The 27,100-nt window shown below is 42.0% G+C and overlaps 1 protein-coding gene across 5 annotated transcripts in view; it reads left to right on the forward strand.

The window, feature by feature from the left end:
• The window catches only part of ddx3xa (DEAD-box helicase 3 X-linked a), a 64,093-nt gene that overhangs the window by 33,999 nt on the left and 2,994 nt on the right, over positions 1 to 27,100 (forward strand). For 4 of the 5 annotated variants that reach the window (XM_086006654.1, XM_086006656.1, XM_086006658.1 and 1 more), the window contains 13 exons: positions 5,960 to 6,083; positions 6,363 to 6,545; positions 7,612 to 7,711; positions 8,021 to 8,156; positions 10,646 to 10,737; positions 10,825 to 10,923; positions 11,006 to 11,166; positions 14,871 to 15,015; positions 20,384 to 20,528; positions 23,554 to 23,735; positions 23,974 to 24,091; positions 24,262 to 24,415; positions 26,343 to 26,446. In XM_086006654.1, the coding sequence (XP_085862780.1) occupies positions 5,960 to 6,083; positions 6,363 to 6,545; positions 7,612 to 7,711; positions 8,021 to 8,156; positions 10,646 to 10,737; positions 10,825 to 10,923; positions 11,006 to 11,166; positions 14,871 to 15,015; positions 20,384 to 20,528; positions 23,554 to 23,735; positions 23,974 to 24,091; positions 24,262 to 24,415; positions 26,343 to 26,446 (1,743 nt within the window). Of the gene's footprint in view, positions 1 to 4,069; positions 4,194 to 5,959; positions 6,084 to 6,362; positions 6,546 to 7,611; positions 7,712 to 8,020; positions 8,157 to 10,645; positions 10,738 to 10,824; positions 10,924 to 11,005; positions 11,167 to 14,870; positions 15,016 to 20,383; positions 20,529 to 23,553; positions 23,736 to 23,973; positions 24,092 to 24,261; positions 24,416 to 26,342; positions 26,447 to 27,100 lie in introns of those variants that run through there. The other variant, XM_086006659.1, reaches the window with a different exon arrangement.

The following is a 27,100-nucleotide window of genomic DNA, read 5'->3' on the forward strand; positions in this document are numbered from 1 at the left end:
GGGGGTGGTGACTAGATCGTTAGAGGGACTAAAGTAGTATGAAGAGAAGTGATTGCTGGAAATGCTCTGGCTATGATCAGATAAAAGTGCAACCCACTGAGCTAGACGAGGGGTTGGAGAATGGTGTCAAAAGTGGCAAGTTGTTAGCAGACCATGTAGTATCAGTAGATTTATTTTTTTGGGTGTGGCTGGGGCTTGTTGCTGGAGCAGACTCTGCTTGTTTGGTGAACCACCTTGAAGATTACTGAAGGTAGTCAAGCTGACCCTGAGCCTATTTGGAGATTGCTTATAAATTGAAATTCAGCTGCAGCCAAGGCAGCCCTTGTCTGAGGGCCTGGGATTCAAATAGCAGTGGGCGCAGTTGGTCTACCAGTGAAGCACTCCTTTCAGCAGGAAGTGGTATTTAGCTTTATACAATGTGCATCCAAGGCAGCTGGTATCTGACTTTTTGCACTTTGGATGAAGTTTGCAGTCCACCTTGCAGAGCGGTCATCTGAGGTGCTCTACATTTTCCATGAAATCTACCAACCTATAGGGAAGAGGCATATTAAAATGGCTTATGAAGCTGCAATCACTACACTGTTGCCCTGAGGTCCCATCATAGGTACACCATATTTAGCTTTACCAAAATTATAAAAGTAGTCAAACAAAGTTTTCTGTCCATATTTAAACACGCAGGATCCTGCACAATACAGGAAACTTTGGTTTATCAGGAGGTTGAATGTCCAGAAACCTCGATCCACTGGCAGAAATCAGGAGCCGTTTTTAGGTTTTTTCTTCTCGTGGCTTTCCCCCCCCCCCCCAAAAACACCCAAACAGTCAGGCTCTGCAAAGTCTCTGAAGCTGTTGCTAAACCACAGAGACTTTCACGGTACGGGCTGACTGTTTAGAAGCTGTTGCTAAGCAACAGTTTGTTGCCAGATACAGAGCTGAAAACCTCTGCTTCAACATTAGCGCTGGTTTGATCGGCAACAGCTCGGTGCTGGATATCAAAGTTTCCTGTATATGGAATAACCAAAAAATCCCAATGGGGAAAGAAACTTAGCCTGCAGTCCTGCTATGAGCATTGAATCTGAATGGAGTCTGCTGATGGATATTGGAACTTTCTGGCTTGAGTTTCCTAAAATGGAGGGTTCCTGTTTGCAAGATCTTAATATCTTGAGGGTTCTGCTTTAACTAGTATGTCTGGAAAAGATTTGTATAGTATCTCATACAACTTACATTCTACTACTAATTCACTTAGTTTCTGCTTGTTGAGGAATTGATCTGCCCAGTTCAGGACCCACAAATCTTTGCCTATAGTTCATTTTGGACCAATTCATGCTCATCAAAGGTTGACTCTTTTTACATCAATACACAAATCTAGGCTGACAGTCCAGTGCTACACTGTCAGAGGTGGAGTCTTTCGGATGACACACTAAACACGCTCTGGGGAGTTGTCCCAGGTGTCTTAGCCCTCAATCAACATCACTTAAAACAGATTATCTGGTCACTCTCATTGCTGTTTGTGGGGGCATGTGTGCAAGTTGGCTGCTGCATTTCCTACATTTAAACAGTGACTACACTTCAAAAAAAAAAGTACTTCATTGACTGGGCTTTGGGATGTCCAGTGGTCATGAGAGTCTTGCATTTATATAGCGCCTTCCACGACCGCCAGACACCCCAAAGCGCTTTACAGCCAATGAAGTAATTTTTGAAGTGTAGTCACTGTTGTAATGTAGGAAATGCAGCAGCCAATTTGCGCTCAGCAGGCTTCCACAGACAGCAATGTGATGACCAGATAATCTGTAGGTTCATTGAGGATAAATATTGTCCAGGACACTGGGGATAACTACCCTGTTCTTCCTCGAGTGCCATGGGTTCTTTTACGTCCACCTGAGGACAGACGGGGCCTCAGTTTAATGTCTCCTCTGAAAGACGCCACCTCTGACAGTGCAGCACTCCCTCAGTCCTGCACTGGTGGCTCATTTTTGTGCTCAAGTCTCTGGATTGAGACTTGAACCCACAACCTTCTGACTCAGGTGAGGGTGCTACTGGCTGAAAGGTGCTATATAAATGCAAGTCTTCCTTCCTTTAACCTGGAATTAGAATCTGACTGGCTCACTTGTAACCTTAAATTCTGTTGTCTTGGCTTTAAGAAATTTGTTATGAAGCTTTGCCCATGGTTCATTAGAAATATTTTTTAATTTGCCTAGGTTGACAAAACAATGTGGATTGAACAGTTTGTCCTGAAACATTACAGCTAAATTGGTTGCTGAATGCATCTTTCTCTCATCTGGAGCTATTGAGCAAAGCTGATGTGCATTCTGTAGTAGTTTTCAGAAACTATACCGTAACAGATGTTTCAAGAGTAACATTAGCATCTTTATCTATTGACTCAAGCTGATGAATGCTTTAGTGCTGTGCTCAGTAGTTTTTGTACTTTAGTATAACTGCTGTCTGGAAATACAATACTGCTGTCTGTGGAAATACAATACAGGAAAATATTTAGCTACCATAGTCTCATTCATTCAAACTCCATATGACGTGCTTGGTTCTTTTTCTGACCTAGTACACTTGTTGAGTTAATTTTTTTCATCTGACTACTGTCCTGATAAAGAACCCGGCAAAGAGCAGCGATTGTGGCTCAAGGGGGTTTAGACAGTCAAAGGCAAGTCGGTAAGTACCTCAAAAACCAGTGTTTATCAGCACTCAATCCTGGCTAGGAACAAGTGTAGTTTTAACTATTCAAGTTATACCCTCCATCCGGCAGCCTGATTGTACTGTTGGCTACCTCTGAGCTTAAGTAATCTGATTACAGTAATAGATGTACAGTCACAACCTGCTCTTTAAAGCTTAGTCATTGACTTATTTTAGTTGCAATCTATGTATTTCCCACAGGCTTTGTTGAAGGTGTAGAGCTACCAACTAAATTCAAGGTCACAAAATGCTTACCCATGATCATTTTTCTTAGAACATAAACAGGAGTAGGCCATTTGGCCCTTCAAGCCTGCTCTGCCATTTTAATGAGATCATGGCTGATCTGATTTTGGCCTCAATTCCACCACCCTGCCTGTTCCCCATAACCCTCAACTCCCCTATTCAAAAATCTGTCTCAGCCTTGAATATATTCAGTGACTCTGCTTCCACCGCTCTCTGGGGTAAAGAATTCCAAAGATTCACAACCCTCTGAAGAAATTCCTCACCCATCTCCATCTTAAATGGGTGACTCCTTATTCTAGATTCCCTGACTAGGGGAAACATCCTCTCGGCATCTATCTTGTCAAGCCCCCTCAGCACCTTGTTTCAATAAGATCACCTCTCGTTCTTCTAAACTCCACTGAGTATAGGCTCAACCTTTCCCCATAAGACAACCCTTCCATCCCAGGAATCAACCTAGTGAACCTTCTCTGAACTGCCTCCAATGCAAGTATATCCCTCCTTTAAATAAGGGTACCAAAACTGCACGCAATACTCTAGGTGTGGTCTCACCAGCGCCCTATACAGTTGTCGTAAGACTTCCCTACTTTTACTCTCTCCCTTGACATAAAGGCCAACATTCCGTTTGCCTTCCTAATTACTTGCTGTACCTGCATGCTAACTTTCTTCCATGTACGAGGACACCCAAATCCCTCTATTGTATTCTGTAGTCTTCATTTAAATTTTTTTCTATTCTTCCTACCAAAGTGGATAAATTCACATTTTCGCGCACTACAAATTCTTGCAAATATTGCAGATGTGTTTTTGAATTCAGTACTTGATTAGTCAGTTGGTTATTAAAATCTGTGAAATAAGCATGCTTGTTTCCATTTATGCATTAAATTGAATGTTATCCATGATTTGAAGAAAAAAAATAACCCCCTCTTTTTCTCTTTTCCCCCCCCCCCCCCCCTTCTGAAATTGTGTAATTTGATGAACTAGGAGCCCACAACAGGGATTGTTTACTTCTCTGTTCAACAGCTCACTGGTAAATTTTCAGGGGGTTGTATACTTGGAAAATGCCCTGTGTAACTTCTGTAGTTGATTGTCTCTCCTGTGATTTATCACCTTTTAAAACAGACCTTGCACTCGCTTATACAGAAAGAATACTTGTTACAGGGTGCCCATGGAATTTTCTATAACACAAGGGGCCTCGGAAGCAAAAGTTGAGAACCCCTGTCCTAGTAGACAACTTGATATCTACGAAGTGTACATAAGTGAAGTTTCCCCAAAAGGTAAACTGGCCTCAAAAGCTTTGTTTAAAACTGAGTGCATGAAGCCCTAGTTGCAAATTCTGCTTGAATGAGGTTCAGAAGGTAGTGAGAACGTTCCTTTTCTGCTTCATTTCTTTTTCCCTTCCTCATCAGATTTGAGTCACTCACATGGATGACATTGACATTTAATTCAGAACACTGATGGCAGGAATGCCTGTTGTAGTGGATACTTGCTGCTTGGATGTAAAATTGAATTGGTTTATGCTGCTGCACAAATTGCAAGCTCAGTTTAATGGCCCAGAAATTCCGATCGGAGGCTTTCTGCGGGCGTAAGCCCCTGACCTGCACAAACAAACCACGCCAACCGTAATGCTCTGGGCTGGCATAGAATTCTGTTGCTGTGCCTGAAACTGCTGGTGCGCAGGGCCCGCGTATCCCAGGGGTGCAGCTCGTTCGCAGCATCCCTGGGATCACGTGGGCCATGGGGAGCCAATCTGAGCAGGGAATCTCCGTTCATAGATTTGATGGGAAGACCTGTCAAATCTATGAAGAGATCACCCTCAAAACAAACTTCAAAAAAAATAAATCCCATTTTAAAGACTATATAAATTACATAAAATAGTTTAAACATTAAAATTTTTAACAGGGCTAAAAATAAACTTTTTAAAGTGTTAAATTTCTTTTCCTGATATCACCTCTTGTTAAAAGCAGGCCTTGCGCCTGCTTTTCCAGGCGCAGCTGCTACCAACTTACCTGGACTGCATTAACCTCAAAACTGATGTTCCAGGTGTACACGCTGCCTCTCTGGTGCAGGCATTTGACCTGCAAACTCCAGAGAATGGAAGTTCTGGTTTCCAGTGCATGTATGAAACTGGCACTTCCTGTTGGCCCTACGGGTGAGTACACAGTGCGTACACACCTGTAGGACAGAATTTATGGGCCAATATCTCACCTAGACCAGAGAGTCCCTTTTTTTGAAAAGACAATAACAAAATTGCACACTGGCTTTGACTTGGTGTGGCTTTTAGACTTCTGGCAAGCTTTTACATGTGACTTGCAACCTTTCACTTCATTAAAGGTTTACTTTTGAGTGTCAAGGATTTTAAAATTCTTGTACATAATTGTACAGAAACTGGAAATATTGTGAATGAATTGTAGCTTGTACACAAGACAACAGCCATAAATGAGCACATGCTCTTACTAGGCCTATAAACCACTCGGCACTTTGTAGAGTACAAATGAAAAGCTTGTGCGTGGCATTGGCCTGTTCCCATCTGGAGTACTGTACAGTCCTGAAATTGTACTTTGGCTGGAACTTGCACCCAAAGAAGTAGTTGTGGAATAAATTATTATGGGTGGTCATTGAAGGAGCCTTGAAATTACTTCATGTGCTTTTGGAAGAGATTTAAAGTCTTTGAGTCCTATCTTGGGGGATGAGGTACCATTTTTCAATCTCTTGCATTGGCACAACAAAAGTTGACACTTGAAACATAACAGAATTCTTGGAATCTAAAATTTATCTCCATCTGAGATCTGTTTACCTGTGGGGATTTTGATCAAATTTCATAAGGTTTGGATTTTGGGCATTTAAATTGGTACAGTGGCTCATCTGCAGTAGAATTTGTTGTGGCCATGTCTTTTTTAGACCCTGGCTGCCAGGAATAGGTTTCATAGTCAGTGCCTCTTCCTCACACTCCTGTCCCCTCTGGAAACTTGCAGCTCCAAAATTTGCACTTGCTTTGAAATAAAACTTAATAGTGGGGTAATTATGAACTTTAAAATGACAGGCTTCGGCTATGATAAAGATGATGGAGGATGGAGTAACAAGGAAGTCAGGGATCCGTACAGCAGTTTTGGATCACGTGCTGATCGGGGAAAATCAAGCTTCTTCAATGATCGTGGAAGAGGAAGGTGAGCTGAATTTCAAGTAACATTGTTGCTGTAATATTTCAACAAAGCTAACAAGTTTATACTTTTATTGAACTTTGCCTAGTATTTAGCTTGATTTTTTCCCCTATACTTGCATAGAATGGATGCTGTAACCTGTATGAATAGAGATGAGTGAGTATATGCAGACTTGTACTGGTACTCAATAGGAAATTTACGTTGGGCCTGGTTTGTGTCTCGTATTTTCCTCTTGTTGCTCAATGAACCCTTTCTGCTGGACTATTTAAATGTTTTTTTAATCAGGGGAAATGCTAGTGACAGTGCTTATGATCACTTTGGAAGCCGCAGTGACCGTGGAGGATATAGCCGAATGGATCGTAGTGGATATGGTTCTCGTGAAGGTGGTGGAAATAGCCGTTGGGTGGAAGACAAACGGGATGAAGATGACTGGTCAAAACAACTACCGGCCAGTGAGCGTATGGAACAGTAGGTGTTCTTTACTCCAGTTTATGACCATATAAAGAGGATTTCAAATCTGCTGTATGCTTGGAAAGTTGACATTATAAAATGGATGGGGAGGGAGAGGATGTTGCAGAGATGGAGGGGTGAGGCCTTGAAGGGATTTAAACAAGGATGTGAATTTTACATTGGAGACGTTGGGGGAATTGAGAGCTAATTGATGTCGATGAGGACAGGGTAATGAGTGATCATGTCTTGGTGGGGATAGTCTACAGGCAGCAGTTTCTGGTGGAGGCTGGAGATGATGGCTTCAGTTTTCCCAATCTTCAACTAGAGGAAATTTTGACTGATCAGGACTGGATTTCTGACTAGCTAGCACAGGAGTGACTTAGGCCAGAGGTGGTGGTGGATAATGCACAATTATGACATTCAGAGCTTATGAGTATCATTTGAGCATGTCCCCTTCATTAGTCAACTAGCTGTAGGAAACCCTTTCCCATTTTGGTGTTTTGAGTTGATGGAGATTTGAATCTCAAACTCTAATGGAGGGCATGGTTCTTGAGACTGGCCTAAAGGGACACTGACTGACAGCATTACAAAAGCTTCTACTTCAGCTGCTAGTGTATTGTATCCAAATTGCAATTCCAAAGGCCAGATTTGTTCCCTTCTGGGATGTTACTATTTTTAATTACCAAGCATTTGCCTGAGTTCTGGCAGGGACCATTCATTTTTAAGTAATTGCAATTTTTGGGAAGTCTGGAGCTACTATTTGTAGGGGAAATAAGATTATCAAAAGTCTGTATGGTGACGTACAGCAGAATATATTTCCCCACCCCCAAAAAAACCTGCCGCACGAGCAACTGGGGACAAATCTTCGAGACCACATAATATGGCTTTCTCAATGTTCTGTAGCAGCTAAAGAATAGGAAGGACTGGGGATACAATCTATATTTATTTTGTCTTGCTTATAGGTACCCTCGCTGCAAGTGTTGAGTGAATGTTGGCTTGCAGCAGTACTGTAATCCAGAGTGCACAAACTTGAATACAATTTGTTTCCAGACTCTTCATGAATAAAGATTCTTTTTATTTTTAGGGAGTTGTTTTCAGCAAGCAACACTGGAATCAACTTTGAGAAATATGATGACATTCCTGTTGAGGCAACTGGTGCAAACTCTCCTCCTCATATTGACACTGTAAGTAGTTCAGTCCTGGCAAAACTGGCGCTTCCACAATTTTTCTTTAAAAAAACCTTCCATTGGGACTAAATGGTGCAAGTGTAAATTAGGAATTGCAGTGCAATAAAAGCAGTGAGAACCAATACGTAGCCAAAGTTGTTGAAAACAGGGGAAGTGAGAAGACCAGGCTGGTCCCCTGATGGCTGGGCCATGAGTAACATTGGGAGAAGTGTTGTCTGTGCCTTGGCCATAATGTCCAGCTTCCAGCAGTGGGTGGCTGAATTTAAATTTATTCAGCCTTCTGTCTAAATTGTTATGCTATTTTAGTTCCAGGATGTAAACATGGGAGAAATAATAATGGGAAACATTGAGCTGAGTCGCTATGATCGTCCAACTCCTGTGCAGAAACATGCCATTCCCATCATTATATCAAGGAGGGATTTGATGGCATGTGCCCAGACAGGTATGTATACTTTTGAAAGTTGGTGTAACATGCAATAAATTACAACAGATGTGACTTGCTGCTTAATTTCTTGGTATAATTTGTGGCCTGTGCTCCAACCAGTATCAATGTGGCACATTAGCACTTAATTGTTCCTACCTACACTTTGGGATGCTACCCCATAAATGTTCCTTTATGGTTACATTTGTGTATCATGTAAAGTTTATGTTGAACTGCTTTATTAATTTCAATACCTTTTTTTAAGGCTTGGTCAGAAGCTTCAATTGACTTCGAGTGAAATTGCAGTCTAGAAGCAGCCATTTCACTAGTGGCCTTTGATAGAAACGCAGGAGCAGGCCATTCGGCCCCTCGTGCCTGTTCCGCCATTTAATGAGATCATGACTGATCAACCAAATTCGCTACCCTGTCCCTGCTTTCTCCCCATATCCCTTGATCCCTTTAGCCTTAAATATATCTAACTCCTTGAATATATTTAAGTTGGCCTCAACTGCCTTCTGTGGTAGAGAATTCCACAGGTTCACCACTCTCTGGGTAAAGAAATTCCTCCTCCTCTGTCCTAAATGGCTTACTCCTTAGACTGTGACCCCTGGTTCTGGACTCTCCTGCCATTGGGAACATCCTTCCTGCATCTAGTCTGTCTAGTCCTGTTAGAATTTTAAAAGTTTCAATGAGATCCCCTCATTCTTAACTCCAGCGAATACAAACCCAATTTTCTCTCGTACGTCATTCCTGCCATCCCAGGTATCAGTCTGGTGAATCTTCGCTGCACTCCCTCCATGGCAAGAACATCCTTGCTCCGATAAGGTGACCAAAACTGCACACTACTCAAGATGTGGTTTCGCCAAGGCCTTGTACAACTGCAGCAAGACATCCTTGCTCCTGTACTCTAATCCCCTCTCTATGAAGGCCAACTTAAATGCCTCCTTAACCGCCTGCTGCACCTGCATGCTTACCTTCATTGACTGGTGCACAAAGACACCCAGGTCTCGTTGCACTTCCCCTTTTCCCAATCTATTGCCGTTCAGATAATCTGCCTTCCTGTTTTGCCACCAAAGTGGATAACCTCACATTTATCATTAGTAAAGTAGGCATTCATCCCCCCCCTTGATCCTGTTCAATTCGGTAATGGCTGATTTGTATCTTGATTCCACTTAACCAGCCTTGGTTCCATATCGTGAATACCATTACATAACGGATGTTCCTAATCTGATTTTCATTTAACCTAGTCTCAATTTTTTGCGGGAAGTGCTTCCTCAAGTTTCTAAACTCTCCAGAGGAAATAATTTCTCTCTACCCTTTGAATAATCAGCACCTCTGTTATCTTCTATACTTAATGGGCTGTGCAGGCCATTAAAATTTTACGCATTCTCTGTTTTTCTACTTAAGGGCTAGATCACCAGCTGCACGGGACTGTAGTGTTGTGCAGCTGCGCAGCTTAAAGGGAGCTTTGTGCCCCCTCTAATGTATCCTTCCTGGGGTGCAGTGCCCAGAGCTGAATGTAGTACTCTAGATGTGGTCTAACTAGAGCTTTATACAACTGTAGCATAGCTTCTATCCCTTCATATTTCAGTCCCATTAAGAAGGCTAACTTTCCATTAGCTTTTGAAATTTTTTGTACTTGTCCTAGTTTTTTATTATATATATATATATATATCAATATATATATCATAGAATGGCTGCCTCGTGCTGTAACCATTCGGCCTGTCGAGCCCATGCCAGCTCTCTGCAAAGCACTTCAGCTAGATCCACGCTCCTGCCCTTCCCATAGCCCTGCAAATGTTTTCCTTCAGGTAGTTATCCAATTTCCTTTTTGAAAGCCATGATTGAATCTGCCTTCACCAACCTTTTTAGGCAGTGCATTCCAGATCATTGCCACTTGCTGTGTAAAAGTTTTTCATGTCACCTTTAGTTTTTCTGCCCCTTAAATATCTCTGCTTCTACAGTTCCTAGCTGCTTGCCATTTAGAAAATATTGCCTGTCTTGGGTCCAAAGTGGATGATCTTGTAATGAACATCTGTCAGTTTTGCCCAGTTCATCTATCAATGTCCCTTTGCCACTTTCTGCTCCCATCTACACTACTTGCTGTACCACTTAACTTGGTGTTGGCAAACTTGGATATATAACTCTCTCTTCCTTCGTCTAATCATTCTTTAAAAATATTGAGAAGCTGAGTCCCCAGTACAGATCCTTGGGCACACCACTAGTCACATCCTGCCAATTGGAGCACATGCCAATTACTACCCCTATTTATAAAAAATAAAAAATAAAAAAATAAAAATCCCTCAATAGGTTACCTCCAATTTCATACCATTTTCACAATCTTATGTGGAATCTTATTGATGCACTTAAGATTTCCATTATACAAGATGGCTGAAATATTTGTCAGTTATAGTTGTGGAATGTTAGACCTGTGCAGTAGAGGATTGGTGTAATTTTTCTATACTTATAAAAAGCAATTATCTATTAATTGACACACATTATCCCTGTAGGCTCTGGAAAAACTGCAGCATTTTTGCTTCCCATTCTTAGCCAGATCTACGCAGAAGGCCCCGGCGAAGCTTTGAAGTCTGCAAAAGCACAAGTAAACTGCTTTTTTTTTTTGGCAAATTAATCAGCGGTATTCATTTTTGCATTTCTGTAGCTCATTAGTGCATATCTCTCCCAAAAGGATTCCTCTAAATATGGTCGTCGTAAGCAATATCCAATTGCTTTGGTTTTGGCACCTACCAGAGAACTTGCAGTGCAGATATATGATGAATCCAGGAAGGTAAGATTTTAAAATGGCTCTTTTCTAGTTATAATTTCACCAGAAGCTGTTTTACATTTTAACTTAATATTTTTATTTGCAGTTTGCATATCGTTCTAAAGTTCGTCCTTCTGTAGTTTATGGAGGAGCTGACATTGGACAACAGATCAGAGATTTGGAGCGTGGATGTCACCTTCTTGTAGCCACTCCTGGTCGTTTAGTTGATATGATTGAGAGGGGAAAGGTTGGATTAGACTACTGCAAGTATGTGAAAGCCTTTATTTAAAATGGCTTTTGGTCTAATTTGATCTGAACTGAATTTAATCCTCCAATTATGCAGTTTATTCAAGAAATGATGCATTACCTCTTTCCCATTGTATCTCAATTCAATAACTTTCTGTCCAATCTACTAACTGCTCTGTTCTCCTGACTTCAGTTAACCACATGATTTGTCATCTGCAAATTGATTTTGTGCCTGGTATTACAACTGAGTTCAAATCCTGTTCACGATGTGTATATAAAGAAAAACTTGAAATGGCAATTTTTGAATTTCAAGGCACTAACTTTTCACCGATCCATATGTCTGAGTTGCTGTTAATTTTATGGTCTATGGGCCCACAACTCAGTATATCCCTTGAGCAAGGTGTTTCATTTGTAGCCCTCCAGTGTGGTGTAAGTTCCATATCCGGGGATGTTTGAAAGATTGGTTAGTGTTTGTTTCCTCCCTAACTTTCCCATACATTCTAGGATGCATACCAGTGGAGCTTAGTGCCACCAATGTTTAGCTCTTTCCTTAACTAATTTATCTAATCGCTTCACCTCGTCTGCTTGTGGTCTTTATTCCTTATTTTGCACTTTGAAAACCTGAGGCAAGTTACTCATTTAGTATTGCTACCATTCTTTAATCTACAAGGTCATTCCTCCTCCACACCCCCCCCCCCCCCCCCCCCCGACCCTTTAGCTATTATGAAATCCTTTCACTTTCCTTTGCCAGTTTTTGTTGACACCATGGCCTATTCGAGTCTCTTGCTACTGTTTTTTGTATTGGCCCTAGATTTGTCACACATGGCCTTTAGGTCTCATTTTAATTACTCCTCTGGTTTTGCTGCCCCCCTCTGCATTATTAGTGAGTGTCTTGTTTATTTGCTAAATTTGCTTGTTTTATCAACTCTTAAATGCCAATTTATCTAGCTATCCCTTTTACCTCATTTAAAATGTGCATTTTACTTCCTGGCAATTACCTTTTTTTTGCTCTTTTATATTTTTACCCAACTAATTATGGTTGTGTAGACATTCATTGCATTTCCTACATGGCCCACTTTCATTTCCTGGCACTAGATCCAGCTGGCCTCTTTCCTTGTTGGACTAAATGTACTAATCTAGAAAATGGTCCTGACACATTGCAAAGAACTTTTGTTTGCCTTTTAGGCAGGGATAATATAATACTCAAACCTGCATTTGCCAATTTTGCTTTGTAATACCTCCCTCTTATCTGGTCCTGGTTTTCCCTAGTCTTTTATGCCTTGCTCTTTGCTTTCTTATGCATGTTTTCTCTTTCCTTCCTTTCCCATCTACATTAATTTAAACATTCCTGCCCTAGCAAATATACCAATACCAGCCCTGTTTGGGTGAAAAGTTTATCAAAGAAAAAGTTGAGCTCCTAATTAGTGCTTGTAATATAGTTCCTGGGACAGCGTGCATAGGAAAGTCTGCTGTATATTGGTGGTTGGGTATGTTGATGCCACACATGGTGCTCATGAATCTTCAGTGAGCAGTGCACTAGTATATTGACCATTAATCAAGACAAAACTCTAAATAGAAACATAGAAGATAGGAGGAGTAGGCCATTCGGCCCCTCGAGCCTGTTCTGCCATTAATGAGATCATGGCTGATAATCCAAATTCAGTACCCTGTCCCTGCTTTCTCACCATATCCCTTTTAGCCTTAAATATATTTAACTCCTTGAATATATTTCATAAGTTTGCCTCAACTGCCTTCTGTGGTAGATGATTCCACAGGTTCACCACTCTCTGGGTGAAGAAATTCCTCCTCATCTCAGTCCTAAATGGATTACCCCTTTATCCTTAGACTCTGACCCCCTGGTTCTGGATTCCCCTGCCAGCAAGAACATCCTTCCTGCATCTAGTCTGTCTAGTCCTGTTAGAATTTTATAAGTTTCAATGAGATCCCCTCTCATTCTTCTAAACTCTGGCAAATATAAGCCTAATTGACCCAATCTCTTCATATGTCATTCCTGCCATCCCAGGTATCAGTCTGGCAAATCTTTGCACTCCCTCCATGGCAAGAACATCCTTCCTCGGATAAGGTGCCCAAAACTGCACACACTACTCGGTGTGGTCTCACCAAGGCCCTGTACAACTGCAGCAAGATATCCTTGCTCCTGTACTCGAATCCTCTCGCTATGAAGGCCAACATACCATTTGCCGCCTTCACTGCCTGCTGCACCTGCATGCTTACCTTCAACTAGTGCACAAGGACACCCAGGTCTCGTTGCACTTCCCCTTTTCCCAATCTATTGCTGTTCAGATAATCTGCCTTCCTGTTTTTGCCACCAAAGTGGATAACCTTGCATTTATCCACATTGGGCAGATGCATGGCAGATGCAGTATAATTACCCAACCTGTCCAAATCATCCTGGAGTTTCTCTGCATCCTCCTCACTGCGCACAAGCCCACCCAGTTTTGTGTCGTCTGCAAACTTGGAGATATTACATCTAGTTCCCTCGTCTAGATCATTAATATATATTGTGAATAGCTGGGGTCCTAGCACCGATCCCTGCGGTACCCACTAGTCACTGCCTGCCACTTGGGAAAAGATCCCTAAAGGAACCTACTTGGTTAAATATACAAGAATTACTCCATACTGGGATATTAACGGTTTAAAAAATTTTGGTGTAGTAAATATAAACCTTTTTATTCCTCTACTAATGGTATCAATTTGTGTCTGCATCCTCTGGTATCGTGTTTTGGATATCAGCAGCTTGCTTGATGGCGGCATCATAGTCTAGGCAATCATGTCCTTGCCTAGTGTCCATAATCCTTGTTGAGTTCAGTAAATAACCAAGGCAAACAGTGGCCAGTCTTCCTTTCTCTCCTGGAGTGCTGAGGTCAACTGTACAGGTGCCACTTTTTCAGATTCAAATCTTGTACAAATTGAACTGTTCCTAGCATTTAACTGTTCCATGGTAAATGGGTTGTGCAATGGTGGAGGTTATTTGTGTTCAGTCCAATGGCTGAGTTCATAAGTGCATATTCTTGCCCTATTCCTTTGGTCCCTGGCTTGATAACTATCTAAAAGGCCATCTCTTGTTCTCATTAGTCTCTAATCTATATATGAAGCAGTGCAATAGATGCCACTTTCTAAATCTCCTGGTGCCAGGATAAAGCCAGTTGACCCAATGGCTTAGTATCTTGAGTAGCTGAGTCATATGGTCAAGGAAGAACCCCCACTGCCCTTTCCCAGGCTCTGTTAAATTGGTCTATGCAGAGTTAGCTAGTGCTAAAAATGGACTGTTGGCAAGGGGAAAAATGAGTGATGGTAATTGAGTTGAGTATATTCAAGACTGATAGATTCTAGGGATATGGGGATAGTACGGGAAGGTGGAGTTGAGGTAGATCAGCCATGATCTTATTGAATGGTTTGGCCCTGCTCCTGTTTTGTTTCAATTAGCAATTGGTTCCTGCTCCTGAATGCTATAGAAATGCTGGCTGGAAATGTATTTTTACACTTTAGCATCTCAATTTCTGCCCTGTCACAAGGGGTCTAATCAGGCTTGCAAGTAATTTCAGTTGGACCACTTACTAGAAAGTGGTTGACACCCATGGAACCCTGTATCTGTGCCTTTTGGGAATGGGGAGGAATATTCTACAGGTGTTGTAGTTTTAAACCTCTTTGCTGTTTTCCTCTTGCTCTATTCTAGAGTTGAATATTTGTACTTTTTTGTTTAGGTATTTAGTGCTGGATGAAGCTGATAGAATGCTTGACATGGGATTTGAACCACAAATTCGGCGCATTGTTGAGCAGGATGCAATGCCACCAAAAGATGTGCGGCAGACTTTGATGTTCAGTGCAACATTTCCAAAAGAGATACAGGTTAGATTTGACAATACTGCTGAGACTTCTAAAGGTTTTTGGAATGAGAATGAAAATAGTAGTTGAGTAAGTTCGCTTTCCAAATGGCAAAGCGGTGGGTGAGCTGATCAGCTGTTATGACCTTGCTCTGCCTTTAAGCTGTGATGTCTGATCGATTTGGAGAACAAGAGGCTGGTATCAATCTATGGCTGAGGAAGCCTTTGTGGGCAGGTCCCTGTGTATATTGCTTCCATCTTCCATATGTTGCCATTTTAAGATTCTGTCTGCAGTTCTGAGATAATGGAGTCACCCATAATCTTTGGCAAGGTGCCTAGAAAATGCAAACTTGTGATTATTTCCTACATTTGAATGAATTTAAGATGATTGCTTACTCTTTGCATGTGAGATCAGCATATTCTTTGGTGCAGTGATTTGGCTGTTAAGCTTTTGTCAAGAGTTTTACTTGTATTGGGAAAAGATTGAAAGCAAGTGTGCTTCGTTAAAGGTCAAACTGGCTTGGTGTTGGTCTAAGTAACTACAAAAAAGACCGAGTAAACGCAAAGTAAGTTTGGGTATTGTACCTTTTTTAATAGAACTCTGAAAAGCTGTAGCCTAATTTGCTTGTGCCCAGGGTTAACTGGGAGCAGCAGTGGTATCTGAAGGGTAGTGATGAGTAAACATTTACTTTTGATGGCTCAACTAGTATTTTGGAGACCCAGTCCTCCCAACTAGCCTCAAATCCTAGATGCATCCCCAGTCTTTGCACTCTTGGTTCTGTGGATGTTGTGCTCCCCCTTTTTTAGAAACCTAGAAGATGGGAGTAGGCCATTCGGCCCCTTGAGCCTGCTCTGCCATTCAGTGCAATCATGGCTGATCATCCAAATTCAGTACCCTGTCCCTGCTTTCTCCCCATATCCCTTGATCCCTTTAGCCTTAAGAAATATATCTAGCTCCTTCTTGAATATATTTAATGAATTGGCCTCAACTGCCTTCTGTGGTAGAGAATTCCACAGGTTCACCACTCAGTGAAGAAATTCCTCCTTGTCTCTGTCCTAAATGGCTTACCCCTTAGACTGTGACCCCTGGTTCTGGACTCTCCTGCGATTGGGAACAGCCTTCCTGCATCGAGTCTGTCTAGTCCTGTTAACATTTTATAAGTTTCAGTGAGATCCCCTCTCATTCATCTAAACTCTAGTGAATATAAGCCTAATCGACCCAATCTCCATACGTCATTCCTGCCATCCCAGGTATCAGTCTGGTGAATCTTTGCTGCACTCCCTCCATGGCAAGAACATCCTTCCTCGGATAAGGTGACCAAAATTGCGCACACTACTTGAGGTGTGGTCTCACCAAGGCCCTGTACAACTGCAGCAAGACATCCTTGCTCCTGTACTCTCATCCTCTCAATGAAGGCCAACATACCATTTGCTGCCTTAACTGCCTGCTGCACCTGCATACTTACCTTCAGCGACTGGTGCACAAGGACACCGAGGTCTCGTTGCACTTCCCCCCCCCCCCCCCTCCCCCCCCTATCTATAATCTGCCTTCCTGTTTTGCCACCAAAGTGAATAACCTCACATTTATCCACATATACTGCATCTGCCCAATTGCCCAACCTGTCCAAATCGTACTGGAGTTTCTCTGCATCCTCCTCACAGCACTTGCACCCACCCAGCTTTGTAATCTGCAAACTTGGAGATATTACATCTAGTTCCCTCGTCTAGATCACTAATATATATTGTGAATAACTGGAGTCCTAGTACCGATCCCTGCGGTACCCCACTAGCCACTGCCTTCCACTCGGAAAAAGACCAGTTTATTCCAGCTCTTTGCTTCCTGTCTGCCAACCAGTTTTCTATCCAAGTCAGTACCTTACCCCTAATCCCATGTGCTTTAACTTTATGCAGGACCTTATCGAAAGTCTTCTGAAAGTCCAAATACACCACATCCACTGGTTCTCCCTTATCTATTCTACCAGTTACATCCTCAAAATTCCAGTAGATTTGTCAAGCATGATTTGCTTTTTGTAAATCCATGTTGACTTTGTCCGATCCTGTTGCTGTTTTCCAAGTGCTCTGCTATTACAGCTGGATTCTAGCATTTTCCCCACTACCGATGTCTGGCTTACCGGTCTATAATTCAGTTTTTTCCCCCACCACCTTTTTTAAATAGTGGGATTACATTAGCTACCCGCCAATCCATGGGAACTGTGAGTCCATAGAATTTTGCAAGATGACCAGCTGCATCTACTATTTCTAGGGCCACTTCCTAAAGTACCCTAGGATGTAGATTATCAGGCCCTGGGGATTTATCTGCCTTCAATCCTGTCAATTTCCCAAATACCATTTCCCTACAAATACTGATTTCATTCCGTTCCTCCCTCCCTCATTAGACCCTATGTTCCCCAACATCTCCAGTTTATTCGTGTCCTCCTTTGTGAAGACAGAACCAAAGTATGTCTTTGTTCCCCATTATAAATTCCCCTGATTCTGACTGCAAGGGACCTATGTTTGACTTTACCAATCTTTTTCTCTTCGCATATCTCTTTTCACATATCTATAGAAGCTTTGTCAGTTTTTATGTTCCCTGCAAGCTTACACTCATACTCTATTTTCCCCCTCTTAATTAATCCCTTTGTCCTCCTTTGCTGAATGCTAAACTGCTCCCAATCCTCAGGTGTGCTGCTTTTTCTAGCCAATTATGTCCTCTCCTTGGATCTTATGCTATCCCTAATTTCCCTTGTTAGCCATGGTTGAGTCACATTTTTTATGTATGCCAAACAGGGATGAACAAATTCTGTAGTTCACCCATGTGATCTTTAAATGTTTGCCATTGCCTATTCAGTCAACCCTTAAGTTCCCCATTTCCCCAATCCATCCTAGCCAACTCGTGCCTCATACCATTGTAGTTTCCTTTACTTAAATTCAGGACCCAAGTGTCTCAACTACTTCACTCTCCATCTTAATGAAGAATTCAATAATATTCTTGCTCCTCCCCAAGGGGCCTTGCACAAGATTGCTAATTAATCCTTTCTCATTATATAAAACCCAATCTAAGATGGCCTGATCTCCTAGTTGGTTCCTGAACATATTGGTCCAGGAAACCATCCTGTATACTCTAGGAATTCCTCTTCCACAGTATTGTTACTAATTTGGTTAGACCAATCTATATGTAGATTGAAGTCACCCATGATAACTGCTGTGCCCTTATTGCACACATCTCTAATTTCCCATTTAATGCCATCCCCAACCTCAGCATTACTGTCTGGGGGTCTGTATACAACTCCCACTAACCGTTTTCTGCCCCATGGTATTTCTCGGCTCTACCCATACAGATTCCACATCAGAGCGAATATCCTTCCTTACTATTGATCTCTTTAACCAGCAATGCTACCCCACTGCCTTTTCCTTTTAGTCTGTCCTTCCTGAATATTGAATACCCCTGGATGTTGAATTCCCAGCCTTGGTCACCCTGGAGCCATGTCTCCGTAATCCCAATTATACCATCTATTTGCGCAGCTAATTCATCCACCTTGTATTACAAATGCTCCTCGCATTAAGACGCAAAGCCTTCAGGCTTGTTTTTTTTTTAACACTTGGACCTTTTTGAATTATTGTTTACTGCAGCCATGTTTGATTTACACCCTTGATTTCTCTGACTTCCACTTTTGCTTCTCCTTCCTGTCTTTTGCTTCTATCCTTGCTTCCCTTTCCTCTGACTCCCTGCAGAGGTTTCCCAACCCCCTGCCATTTTAATTTAAACCCTCCCCCAACAGCACTAGCAAACACTCCCCCAAGGACATTGGTCCTGGCCCTACCTAGGTGCAAACTGTCCAGTTTGTACGGGTCCCACCTCCCCGAGAACCGGTTCCAATGTCCTGGAATTTGAATCCCTCCCCATTGCACCATTCTTCTAGCCATGTATTCATCTGAAATATCCTTCTATTTCTACTCTGACTAGCACATGGCACTGAGCAATCCTGAGATTACTACCCTTTTTTTGAGGTCCTATTTTTTAAATTTACCTCCTAACATTCAGCTTTTAGGACCTCATCCCATTTTTTACCTATATGCACCATGACAACTGGCTGTTCACCCTATTTCCCCCCCCCCCCCCCCCTCCAGAATGCCCTGCAGCTACTGAGACATCCTTGACCCTTGCACCAGGGAGGCAACATACCATCCTGGAGTCTCGTTTGCGGCTGCAGAAACACCTATCTATTCCCCTTCCAATAGAATCCCGTATCGCTCTAGCTCCCCTGCTCTTTCCTCCTGTCCCATGCAGCAGAACCACCCATGGTGCCAGGAAGTTGGCTGCTGTTGCCTTCCCCCGATAAGCCATCCTCCCCAACAATATCCAAAGCGGTATATCTGTTTTTGAGGGGGATGGCCACAGGGGACACCTGACTGCGCCTACTACTCTGCCTGGCGGTCACCCATTCCCTTCCTGCCTGCACAGCCTTTACCTGTGGTATAACCAACTGATTAAATGTGATATCCACGACGTCCTCCCATCGCGAATGTTCCAGTATGTCTCCGTTCGCAGCTCCAGTGCCGCAATGCAGTCTGCCAGTAGCTGCAGCTGGATACACTTCCCGCACACATGGTCGTCGGGTACACGGACAGTGTCCCTGGTTTTCCCACAGTACAGGAGGAGCATGCCATGGGGCAGAGCTTTGCTGCCATGACTTACCCTTTAATTAATTTAAATTGAATCAATACCACCAATTATACTACAATTAAATGATATACTCAAGGGCCCTTGTTGCCAAATAGATCTCACCTGGGAATACCCAAAAGGATAGCATGTTTTTCATTTTTCCTTTCTACTCTTTCCCCTGCTGCCTGGATGTGACTTCCTGTTTCAGCACTTGGCTGTTGGATGGGACAATGTCACTAGACAAAACTGAAGATGTGGCCAGAGAAATTTCTGTAGTGAGCAATCACATTGCACTGTGCAATTTCTTTAGGTGGCTTTCTTCCCTATTTGCTAACTCTCCTCTCCACCAAATGGATGGGCTGTCCATGTTCAATATTGTATGGAGGTGGTTGGACTTGGATAGGTAATTAAACTTCAGAGCAATGGGATATAGCTGGTCGAAAAGCTACCATAGCAAATGCACAATTGTCTGGTTACTTCCTATGCTGCAGATTTTAAAGGTGTAGCGATTAGTTTACTTTGTGTAAGATTTTAAACCTACAGCATGTGGTTAATTGCAGGTGCTATGTGTTCATTTATGTAGCAATATATGTTAATACTGTAATCCAATTGTTGCACCTTAGAAATAGTGTGCAACTATTTGGACAGGCTTTTTTTTGATCTTTTAAAAACTTCCATGTAATTTAAACTTTTTTTATAATCCTGTGTTCTTGTACACATTCATCCTCAGATACTTGCTCGTGACTTTCTGGATGAATACATATTCTTGGCAGTGGGTCGTGTAGGCTCCACCTCTGAAAACATAACTCAGAAGGTGGTGTGGGTGGAAGAACAAGACAAGCGCTCATTCCTGCTGGACCTCTTAAATGCCACAGGTAAATGTGAGGTAGAAAACTATTGCTGATAGAATAAATAGATTCTTTTGATCTTCAAGCTGAATCAGGTTAACTCTCATTTGAGCCTGACTGGATCTTTTCCACTGAACCAATTCCTTAATGCCAGCACTCTTACAAAGTAATCCTTTCCTATTTTGTATCCCTCTCCACCAAGGAAGAGGATGCTGCTATAGACAGTGAAGGAGGAGGTAGTGGAGATACTTGATAGGATTAAAAATTGATAGGTATTAGAAAGGCTGGCTGTACAAAAGTAGATAAATAACCAGGAGTGGATGGGATGCTGAGGGAGGAAATCCGAGGTACTGGCCATAATATTCCAAGCCTCCTTCGCTTGTGCCAGAGGACTGGAATTGCAAATGCATTGTTCAAAAAATAGTGTATGGGTAAACCCAGCAACTACAGGCCAGTCAGTTTGACCTCTAGTGGGGAAGCTTTTGGAATCGGTGACAAAATTAAGTCACTTGGATAGGTGTGGACTAATTGAGGAAAGCAGCACAGATTTGTTGATGGCAAATTGTGTTTAACTAACTTGATTGAGTTCTTTGAGATGAGAGGGTTGATGTAATGTACCTGGATTTCCAAAAGGCATTCAAAGTGCCACATAATAGGCTTGCCAGGAAAGTTGAAGCCCATGGAATAAAGGACAGTGGCAGCATGGATAAGGAATTGGCTAAATGATGGAGAACAGTAGTGAAGTTACTTTTTGACTGGAGGAAGGTGCACAGTGGTATTCCCCAGGGGTCTGTTCTAAGACTGCTTTTCTTGATGTATATTAGTGACTTGGATGTGGGTGTACAGGGCACAATTTCAAAACTTGCAGAGGAGACAAAACTTGGAAGCATAGTGAAGATTGATAGACTTCAAGAAGGCATAGATAGGCTTGTGCAATGGATGGACACGTGGCAGATGCAATTTAACACAAAGTACAAAGTGATGTATTTTGGTAGAAAGAATGAGGATGACATAAAAACTCAACAGTACAATCCTGAAGGGGGTGCACGGACAGACCTGGGGGTATGTGTACACAAATTGAAGAGGGCAGGTTAATAAAGCAGTTAAAGGCTTACAGGATCCTGGGCTTCATAAATAGAAGTAGAGTACAAAAGTGTGGAAGTTATTATGAACCTGTTTAAAACACTGGTTTGGCCTCAACTGGAATACTGTGCCCAAGGATGCGAAGGCCTTTGAGGGTGCAGAAAAGACTTACAAGAATGAATCCAGGAATGAGGGACTTCAATTATGTTAGACTGGAGAAGCAAGGGTTGTTCTCATTGGAGCAGAGGGGATTTGATGGTGTTCAAAATTGAGGGGTCTGGACAGAGTAGATAGAAACTGTACCATTGGCAGAAGGGGTGAGAACCAGAGGACACAGATTTAAGGTGATTTGCAAAAGAACCAAAAGCAACATAAAAACATTTCTATGCAGCGAATGGTTTAAGATCTGAATGCACTGCTTGAAAGGGTGGTGGAGGCAGATTCAATCACTGCTTTCAAAAGGGAGTTGGATAAGTATCTGCAGGAAAGAAATTTTCAGGGCTACAGGGAGCAGGCAGGGGAGTGGGACTAGCTGAAGTGCTCTGAGCTGGCATGGGCTTGACTGGCTGAATGGCCTTCTGTGCTATAACCATTCTAGGATCTCCTCTTGGGACTTTGTAAAGCCTCCTGCTGTGCTGTCCCACATCTGTTAATTTTATTTGCAGGATGGTGTTAATTAAAACAGCAGCTCTGCTTGATCATTGTCACCCAAGGGAAGTCTGGATCAATTGGTGTCTGTGCCATCAACACTTTGGAATTGTTTGTGGCTAGTTGTTTTAAAGAGCTGCAAATGGACTTTGCCATTTTGCAAGACCATGGCACAGCTTCCACTGCAGCAGTTACCTCCAGCATTAGCAACTTGAGCTGGATATTTGTAGTGACTATCGTTAAATTCATAGGGTGCAAGAATTTCCTGACATACAATATCCACTGCAACAGTAATAGAAGTTGTGTATTAGTGTCCTTGTACATGAGAATCAAAATTAACATTTAGGTACACAAGCAATTGGGAAAGCAAATGGTATGTTGGTCTTTTATTACAAAGGGGTTGGAGTATGAGAAGTCATACTTTGCTATTATATATGGCCTTGGTGAGACTCCACCTAGAGTACTGTGCACAGTTTCAGTCTCCTTACCCAAGGAAGGATATACTTGCCTTGGAGGGAGTGCAATGCAGGTTCACTGTGCTGGTTCCTGGGATGAAGATATTGTTCTGAGGAGATTGAGTAGACTAGGCATATGTTCCCTAGATTTTTAGAAAGAGGTGATTTCATTGAAACACAATTCTTAAGGGGCTTGACCAGGAAGGGGCTTGACTGGGTAGATGCTGGCAAGATGTCCCTCCTCACCCTCTCTTCTCCTCACCCCCCCCCCCCCCCCCCCCAAAAAAACCACACAGGGCGGGAAAGTTTTAGAACTAGATCAATCTCTGAATAAGGGATTGACTTTCAGGCCTGAAATTTCTTCACTCGAAGGTTGTGACTCTTGGAATTTCTCTACCCCAGAGGGCTATGGATGCTCAGACATTAGCATATTTAAGGCTGAGATTGATAGATTTTTGGAAACTAAGCAAATCAGGGATAGGGTGGGGAAATCTACTTTGACTTTGTGGAAATTCAGCTATGGTACTAAATGACGGAGCAGGCTCGAGGGGTTGTATGGCCTACTTGCTCCTATTATTCTTGTGCTCCAAAACTTAGTTTGTAAATGCAACTGATTTTAGCTCCATTCCATATGGTGAAGCTAGCAATTTAAGTTGATGTCAAATCTTTTTTTCCTCTACTCCCTCTTAGTTCTCATCTCCATTGCCCCACCCCACAAGAAAAATCTTCATCTGTTTCAATTTGAAGCTGGGTTTTTCTCCATCTCAAATTATTTTGTGGTTTGCAGTTAGTGTAGGTTAAATTGTACAAATGAAGGAAAGTGTACAAGACAATGTCCAACCAATTGGTTTTTCTTTCCCCTCTAGGAAAAGACTCACTAACACTGGTCTTTGTGGAGACTAAGAAGGGTGCAGATTCGTTGGAAGATTTCCTTTACCGTGAGGGTTATGCTTGTACCAGCATCCATGGTGACCGTTCTCAAAGAGATAGAGAGGAGGCTCTGCATCAGTTCCGCTCTGGAAAATGCCCCATCCTGGTTGCCACTGCGGTATTTGTCAAATTAATTCTTAAATTGGGTTAAACAGCCCATAAACAAGTGTTACCAGCATGCAATTACTAATGTTTAGATTTTTACATTACTTGCATGAATCCTATTGGAGTTCATAATTCTTCAAGATTAAAATCAAAACAGGTTCCATTGTAACCGGAGTCAGTCAGATACTGAGCTGAATTTTGTGATGTGCTTAGTATTTTGGATAAAATGTGTTTTTTTTTCTAATTCACAGGTTGCAGCCCGTGGACTTGACATTTCTAATGTCAAACATGTTATCAATTTTGACCTACCTAGTGACATTGAGGAGTATGTGCATCGCATTGGGCGTACTGGTCGTGTTGGCAACCTTGGTATGTTGTGATAATTGAACTCCAAGTTAATTTTTCTATGTATAAAAGGGATGTGCTTTAATACATTTGTTAGGAATGGTGTTGAATGTGCTGCTGATTATCTTGCAGTCACAATGAAATGCAGTATTTTTGGATGCATTTAAGTTTGATTGATTGCTTTTGTTCTATAGGTCTTGCCACCTCATTCTTTAATGAGAAAAACATTAATATTACTAAAGACCTTCTGGATCTACTTGTGGAGGCTAAGCAAGAAGTACCATCTTGGCTAGAGAACCTGGCATATGAGCAGCAGCACAAGACCACTGGTCGTGGGCGATCAAAGAGGTAAAACTGCACACTAAGCAATTCAAGATGTGTTTTCTTCCCCCCCCCCCCCCCCCCCCCAAATTCAAGGTTTACAAGGATCAGGCTGGGGGGTTTTCTAGAAAAGAGAAGGGTGAGGGGTGACTTGATGGAGGTCTTTAAAATGAAGGGATTTAATAGGGTAGATGTACAAAATGTATCTGCTTGTGTGGGAGATGAAAACTAGGGGCCATAAATAGAAAATCTCTACTGAAACCTAACCAGGAATTCAGGAGAAACTTCTTTACCTAGATAGTTAGAATATGGAACTTGCTACCACAAGGATTAGTTGAGGCGAATAGATGCATTTAAGGGGAAGCTAGATAAGTATGGGGTGGGGGGGGCAAAGGAATAATGTATATGCTGATGGGGTTGGATAAAGTATGGTGGGAAGTGGCTTGTGTGGAGCATAGACCAGTTGGGCCAAATGGCTTGTTTCTGTGCTGTAAAATTCTATAATTCCTATTCTGTTCAACCTAATGCAGGCTCCTTGACACTATAAAGCTTTCTAGCAAGCGGGTTACGGCAGTCTTAAATGTAGATCTTGGTGTATCTTTTTTAATTGTTACATAATTGTAAAGATTCATGCAGTGAGGTCCTCTTATCTTTGCACTCCTTTTGACGTGGTATGCAGTATTTGCCTGCTCAGTCTAGTTAGCTAACTTAATTAAACAACTGACCTAAGGCCCTTTCACAGCTAGGTTTGGTAAACTCCACTCTGCTCTTTGGTGAGGCATCTCAAATTTGCAGCAATCATACCACTTAGCCATAACTTGTTCACCTGACCATTGAGTTGGTTCACTTCAATACACAGCCATGTCTTTAATTTTCACTTCTCACTTGCTGTAGAGTTGAGTTTTATTCAAAATTGAGCACTTTCAATTGGCTCTTTTAACCTTTAGACTATTGTAATTGCACTTACTGTGCTATACCCAAATTGGTTATTAGTGGCTTTCTACAGGAAACTTTGTGCTATCTGGCACCGACGGGACCGAGCTGTTGCCGTCCCATCAAAACTGCTGGACAAACTAGCGCTAATGTTGAAACATAATGGCGATTTTGAGCTCTGTATCTGGCAACAAACCCTGTTGCTTAGCAACAGCTTCTAAACAGTCGGCTGTACCTTGCCAGCGTCTCTGCAGCTTAGCAACCGCTTCAGCAAGACCTTGCAGAGCCTGACTGGCTGAAAAAAAAAGCAACAAAAGACAAAAAACTAACTGGCTCCTGATTTTTGCTGGTGGCTTGAGCATTCCGGACAGTTAACCTCTGGATAAACCAAAGTTTCCTGTACATTGTTTTATGGATTAATATCCATTTGTTGCAATGCATAAACTTTGCATACTGGAATTGATTTTCTAATTGAACACAGTTCATATTCATTTCTGCTTTCAATCAGGTAAATTAACACTTGCTAAATGTTATTTGAAATCAATTTACTGTCACTAAATTGGTAAATAGAATTGCTTGTTTCAGTTTGTACTATAATGTAGATGCTTGTAATGTCTTAATTACCCCACTGCAAAGAGCAAAAATCTAGATTGCACAATTGGTAATGCAGTTTGTTCCAACAACTTGAGCACTGGCTAGATACCTTGAACTTTGTTCTGTGCTATGAAGTTGTAAGCCTAGTTCTCAAGTGGAATTTGAGATTCATAAAGCTGATTACACTGGTATTAGCTGAAGACCAGAAGCTAGCTGCTTGTCCCCTCCTGGCTGGTTATGGTGAATTATTTATAGGTTATTAAATAATTTCACCTTGCAACCTCATCTTTGGTTACTGACTTTTTTGAACTTGATTCTAAACTCTTCATACATGCAAGTTAGAAGGATATTGGAACTAGAATAGTACAGCTGAGGGAAGCGGTGATCATCATTTCTTGGTTAAAGCATTTTAAATTTTGCATTTCAGTCGATTTTCAGCTGGATTTGGTGCCAGAGACTACCGGCAGACCAACAGCGGCTTCAATGCCCGTGGAAGCCGCACCGCCGGAGGGCCCAGAGGATATGGAGGAGGTAAGTTATCTGCTAAGCATAGTACTTAAGATTTTCCTGGAGTAAATTCTAATGTGCATAAAGTTGTACTGTATCAGGGAGGGGGTGTGAATCCTTCCCAAGTCACCAGCAATGCTGCTTTGTCTAGCTGTTGAGTTGGGGGGGAAAGCTTTTGTATGTTGAAGACTGGTTTGAGGGATTGCTGGTTCCTTGTGTAAATACCTAGGAGTTAATTATCAGTACAATAGAATTTAAAAATCAATTGTGAACAAGAAACTTAATTTTGATAACCAATTGTTTAAAGTGTTGCTTTGGATTGGAGCTGTCTGCAGAGGGTTTTTTGCAGTAATTTATCTTTGGTTATTGCAAGTTGAAATTCCAGCTGCTATAAGCCATATATTTAAACCTTTAAGTTTGTAGGTGGGGGTACAGATGCCTTTCTTCCCTACAACTTTCAACTTGTGGTACTGCACTCATTTCTGTTCCAGGCTCCCTTGCATGACTCGGTAAAAGTCTCTCCTCCTGAAGGCATTTGCCTCTTTTGGATAACAGTTCCACAAGTGAACTTCATGCAGTACTGTGGTCATTCTTATGAGCCAGTATAGTGTCAGCAGGCTTTTTGATTGTGTGGTTATCTAAAATCTCCTAGTCAGTTTCCATATCACTCACTCCAGC

The sequence above is a fragment of the Somniosus microcephalus genome, chromosome 14 (genome assembly GCF_052327205.1).
Source record: "Somniosus microcephalus isolate GS21.2 chromosome 14, FLI_Smic_1.0, whole genome shotgun sequence".
Classification (NCBI taxonomy): domain Eukaryota; kingdom Metazoa; phylum Chordata; class Chondrichthyes; order Squaliformes; family Somniosidae; genus Somniosus; species Somniosus microcephalus.